The 5,964-nt window shown below is 43.3% G+C and overlaps 1 protein-coding gene across 1 annotated transcript; it reads right to left on the reverse strand.

Moving 5' to 3' along the window:
- Nucleotides 1–515: 515 nt before the first annotated feature.
- Nucleotides 516–1,724, reverse strand: LOC123756253 (uncharacterized PPE family protein PPE21-like). The gene has a single exon (XM_045739332.1). The coding sequence runs from the start codon at nucleotides 1,722–1,724 to the stop codon at nucleotides 516–518; it is 1,209 nt and encodes a 402-aa protein (XP_045595288.1).
- Between the last annotated feature and the right edge of the window lie 4,240 nt (nucleotides 1,725–5,964).

The raw sequence follows: 5,964 nt of genomic DNA on the forward strand, positions 1-5,964 counted from the left end.
TATTTTACTGTTAGGTAACAGGGGCATAGGGTGAAAGAAACTCTGCCCAATGTTTCTCGCCGGCGCCTGGGATCGAACCCAGGACCACAAGTCCAGCGTGCTGTCCGCTCGGCCGACCGGCTCCCTGGCCAATTTTCCCTTTGCAACTGAATCATTAACGATCCAATGGTAGTGGTACGCTAAGGGGTCCGTTCACCATTTTGTAACATCAATGGCGATACATTTTAATGGTCCAGTATCTTTAGTAACATCTAATGATGCTGGTTGTCTCGTTAAGTCCTCTGCTGTTATCTCAATATTTGTCAGTTTCTAATCTTGGGTTCCCTCCTCTTCTAGCACTAGCGGCTGTTCTTGTGCAGTCGTGAATACTCCATTGAAAGTTGTATTTAATTACCTGACAATTTCCCCTAGTCATTTCCTGTGTCTTCAACTGCTCTTTTGTCGAAATCTCGTAACTTGGTCGTTCACTGTTATTTTCCCTAATTATAAGATTCTGTGGAAGCATTATCAAAATATCATTCCGATATTCTTCTTATATTTAAGTATTTATTCCAAGCTCTGGTACATCTGTTCAGGTTTTCAGCAGTACTTCGACCTCTGAATTTTTCCTTTTTTGCTCGTTTTTGCTTCTTGGCACTGTCTATTGTACCACTGTCTATTGTACCACTGTCTATTGTACCACTGTCTATTGTACCACTGTCTATTGTACCACTGTCTATTGTACCACTGTCTATTGTACCACTGTCTATTGTACCACTGTATATTGTACCACTGTCTATTGTACCACTGTCTATTGTACCACTGCCCATTGAACCACTGTCTATTGTACCACTGTCTATTGTACCACTGTCTATTGTACCACTGTCTATTGTACCATTGTCTATTGTACCATTGTCTATTGTATCACTGTCTATTGTACCACTGTCTATTGTACCACTGTCTATTGTACCACTGTCTATTGTACCACTGTCTATTGTACCACTGTCTATTGTACCACTGTCTATTGTACCACTGTCTATTGAACCACTGTCTATTGTACCACTGTCTATTGTACCACTGCCTATTGTACCATTGTCTATTGTACCATTGTCTATTGTACCACTGTCTATTGTACCACTGTCTATTGTACCAGTGTCTATTGTACCACTGTCTATTGTACCACTGTATATTGTACCATTGTCTATTGTACCACTGTCCATTGAACCACTGTCCATTGAACCACTGTCCATTGAACCACTGTCCATTGAACCACTGTCCATTGGACCACTATCCATTGAACCACTGTCCATTGAACCACTGTCCATTGAACCACTGTCCATTGAACCACTGTCCATTGAACCACTGTCCATTGTACCACTGTCCATTGAACCACTGTCCATTGAACCACTGTCCATTGTACCACTGTCCATTGAACCACTGTCCATTGAACCACTGTCCATTGAACCACTGTCCATTGTACCACTGTCCATTGAACCACTGTCCATTGAACCACTGTCCATTGAACCACTGTCCATTGAACCACTGTCCATTGAACCACTGTCCATTGAACCACTGTCCATTGAACCACTGTCCATTGAACCACTGTCCATTGTACCACTGTCCATTGAACCACTGTCCATTGAACCACTGTCCATTGAACCACTGTCCATTGAACCACTGTCCATTGAACCACTGTCCATTGAACCACTGTCCATTGAACCACTGTCCATTGAACCACTGTCCATTGAACCACGGGATATTATCTTCTCTCCTATTCTTTTTACTGATTGGTACGAACCACTCTTCCGCCTCTTTGCACCTCAGTTTGACTTGCTTCATCATTTCCTGGACTGTCTTCCCTCTAAGAACTTCTTCCAAGTGCACAATTCCCTTTTCTATAATCTTCTCTCCTTTCCCTGAGCCCTTTTCTTATGGTCACAATCGACTTGAGAATGGTCCAGGACGGACCGAAACGTCGTCGTCCCTTCATTTTCCAGTGTGTGGTCTGGTCAACATACTTCAGCCACGTTATTGTGACTCGTCGCCAGCACATTGTCATTGATTTATGGCTGGAAGGCACTGATCACTGGCTCCTAGTGGCACTTCGTGCTCCAAGTTCTCGAAGTCTATCTAGATTGACCAGATCACACACTAGAAGTTGAAGGGACGACGACGTTTCGGTCCGTCCTGGACCATTCTCAAGTCGATTGTGGGAATGGTCCAGGACGGACCGAAACGTCGTCGTCCCTTCAACTTCTAGTGTGTGGTCTGGTCAACATACTTCAGCCACGTTATTGTGATTCATCGCCTGCATAAGACTATCTACTTCTGAGTAAAAATCAGGTCTAAAAGGTTTTGTGTATCTCCATTGAATCTTTTTTTGAACATTGGAGTCAACTTTTACATGGTGTGTAAGTTTCGTTGCATAACTTCCACTAATTTTACTGTCCCTGTTGCTTCCCCATTACGGGGAAAATGCTCAATTCTCAATATATTTTTCAGTAAATGAACAAATCCACAAAGGCCGTGATGAGGGTTCGAACCTACGTACGGGATGTTCCCAGACGCGCCTTAACAGTTTGAGCTACGATATGGTTAAAAGGATTGCAACCGGGAGTTCAACTTTCAATAGTTCAATAGATTTTTTAGCGGTTTAGGTCTCCCATAACGAGTAGCTTAGCTTTCATTCTGTTTGCTGCTGCTATTTGTCTATGCGTGCAAGCGTGCGTGAGTGTGTGTGTGTGTGTGTGTGTGTGTGTGTGTGTGTGTGTGTGTGTGTGTGTGTGTGTGTGTGTGTGTGTGTGTGTGTGTGTGTGTGTGTGTGTGTGTGTGTGTGTGTGTGTGTGTGTGTGTGTGTGCGTGTGTATGTGTGTGTGTGTGTGTGTGTGTGTGTGTGTGTGTGTGTGTGTGTGTGTGTGTGTGTGTGTGTGTGTGTGTGTGTGTGAGTGTGCGTGTGTGTGTATCTTTCTCTACCCTCTCCCGCAAAATTCAATTCACTCTTCAGATAGCCGGATAAGAGAAAACCGGATAAACGGGTTGTTATCTTACACGAATGTCAAGGTGGTTTCAGACCAGTTCCGTGTACCCGGGTCCGTAACTCTCAGAGTTTAGGGCAGCACCGTTGTCCAGTGAACAGCTTCGGTGGCTGGTGCACGATAACCCAAAAAAAAATTTAAGTACAATTTTTTTTTTAGATTTGCCAAAAACTAAAAATATATTAAGCTGCAGGTGGCGGACATCAAGTTTTGTCCAACAGCTGGACAGGACAGCAGGTAACGTCTCCTGATTGGTGAGTAGCACCCAGCTAGTTGACCTGATAAGGACTGAATTTGATAGCTACTTTAAATAGCTATCTAATATATAGCTATTATAGATAGGCAGCTATCCGTGTCCCTAGATATTTCCTCTTTCCTGAAAGATACTTGTTGACGCCTAATCCTCTGGCTATGAAAGATCAGGGGCTAGATTCACGAAGCAGTTACGCCAGCACTTACGAACCTGTCCATCTTTTCTCAATCTTTGGCGGCTTTGTTTACAATTATTAAACAGTTAATGAGCTCCGAAGCACCAGGAGGCTGTTTATAACAATAACAACAGTTGATTAGCAAGTTTTCATGCTTGTAAACTGTTTAATAAATGTAACCAAAGCCATCAAAGATTGAGGAAAGATGTACATGTTCGTAAGTACTTGCGTAACTGCTTCGTGAATCTGGCCCCAGGATTTTATAGCTAGACAGAGAAGAGCAAATCTTAAAATACTCTTAAATGGTTGTACACTTCAGGAAATGTGTACACCGTAAAGTGTACCTCACTGTAAAGTGTACCTCACTGTACAGTGTGGTACACTTTACAGTGTACCACATATCCTGAAGTGTACACATATCCACATATCCTATACTTTAAATATGGTACCACATTGTACCACATATATATACTACGAGTTTACATTTTAATATAGCTGATAACTTGCTGGATGATTAATAAACTATAATGATGATCTTAATCATTCTCCCTTCTGTCAATAAGCATTTGCCTCAACATAAGCCAAACTAATGTGTATCTGAGGTCAATTACCTTTACGGGTTCACCATAGCCCGTGCTACTTGGAACTTTTTGTTCCAGGTAGCGAATCTTAAACAACAACAATGTCAATTACCCCACAGGAAACATTGTCCTGTACAAAAGTAATACACATCTTGCTTGAATTCCTATATAGGAAAACCTGGTTCTAAGAAGTCAATTTTTACCTAGCAATAGTCTAGCATGCTGTATTTGGCTAACTAGAAAACGTCTAACACGTCAAATCGGGTTATCTAGCAACAGGCTACCTCACCTTACCCGGCTAGCAAATAATACGCTCGCGGTATCCGGTTTACAAACCAGTATCGACTCCCTTGCGAAGTGGATTCACTCTGTCACCTTCCTCTGAACTCCAGACCTGGAGGAAAATATCAGTAGCATGGTAGCCGAGCGGACAGCACGCTGGACTTGTGATCCTGTGGTACCGGGTTCGATCCCGGGCGCCGGCGAGAAACAATGGGCAAAGTTTGTTTCACCCTATGCCCCTGTTACCTAGCAGTAAAATAGGTACCTGGGTGTTAGTGAGCTGTCACGGGCTGCTTCCTGGGGGTGGAGGCCTGGTCGAGGACCGGGCCGCGGGGACACTAAGCCCCGAAATCATCTCAAGATAACCTCAAGATATAGTGAGGTTGGCTTGGAAACCCTCCATCACCTTGTTACTAGTGTCCTATCATCTACCTTTCTCATCTCGTCTATCTACTTTATCAACCCATCTACGTAGTTCATCAACTCGTCTACGAGTATTATCAGCACGTGTACCTTTGTTATCAACCAGTGTCTCATGTTATAGCACCCATCTGCATATGTTATCAAAACATCTTCGTAAGTTGGGCATGAAACGTGTGTAAACAAGTTCCATGACCAGCTCTCACTTGTAGACAATCGCTGGTCAATCATTTTCATACATGGGTATGAAAACATAAGAATGGAAGTAACTGCAGAAGGCCTATTGGCCCATACATCCTCTCGCTGCTTCTATATTGGTACGGTGCCTTGAAGTGGATAGAATATAGTTGTGCATTAATTGGCTGTTGATTGCTGGTGTTGACTTTTTGATGTGTAGTGCCTCTCTGATGTCGAGTCTCCTGCTATCGCTGTTTATCGATGATTTCTGTGCTGCTTGTTAAGATTTCTCTGGTGATGGTCTGGTTGTGAGAAGAGATTATATGTTCCTTGATGGAGCCCTGTTGTTTGTACATGGTTAATCGCCTAGAAAGAGACGTTGTTGTCTTGCCTATATACTGAGTTCTTTGGGGTTTACAGTCCCCCAAGCGGGCACAGCATACCTCATCATATAGCAAATAGCAAACAGATAGCATACCTCATCACCAATAGATAACATACCTCTCCATCAGATAATATACTATTCAACAGATAGCATACTTCATCAAGAGATAATATACCAGAGCAACAGACAGCATCCATCATCAACAGACACAGACAACAGAAACCCTACAACAAGGCTGGGTTAATAAGCCCACAGGCTGTCCAAGGGTTACCTGGGCGTCAGGTTTATTTATAAATATAACCAATAAGGCTTCTGAGTCAGATATAGAGAAAGCCTGTCAGAGAGCCAGTCATGCAGTCAGGTTATAAAGGAGCGGTCATATCACTCCTAATGAGTCTAGGTAATGAAGAATCAGTAGCGGGAGAAAGCCTCAGCAGAGATTACCAGCTGTGTTCAAATGATCATTACCATATGAGTATTGACATGTTGAACAGTTAGTTATTCAGTGACTCACCACACGGGTCTGGTACTCCTGGTACAAGGGGGAGTATTACCCTAGCTGGCTAGCCGGACTGGTCTTGTACTCCTGGTACAAGGGGAGTATTATCCTAGCTGGCTAGCCGGACTGGTCTTGTACTCCTGGTACAAGGGGAGTATTACCCTAGCTGGCTAGCCGG

The sequence above is a fragment of the Procambarus clarkii genome, chromosome 36 (assembly GCF_040958095.1).
Source record: "Procambarus clarkii isolate CNS0578487 chromosome 36, FALCON_Pclarkii_2.0, whole genome shotgun sequence".
Classification (NCBI taxonomy): Eukaryota; Metazoa; Arthropoda; class Malacostraca; order Decapoda; family Cambaridae; genus Procambarus; species Procambarus clarkii.

Coding starts and splice junctions, on each gene's coding strand:
- LOC123756253 (XM_045739332.1), bottom strand. CDS start 1,724: ATGGACAGTGGTTCAATGGACAGTGGTTCAATGGACAGTGGTTCAATG.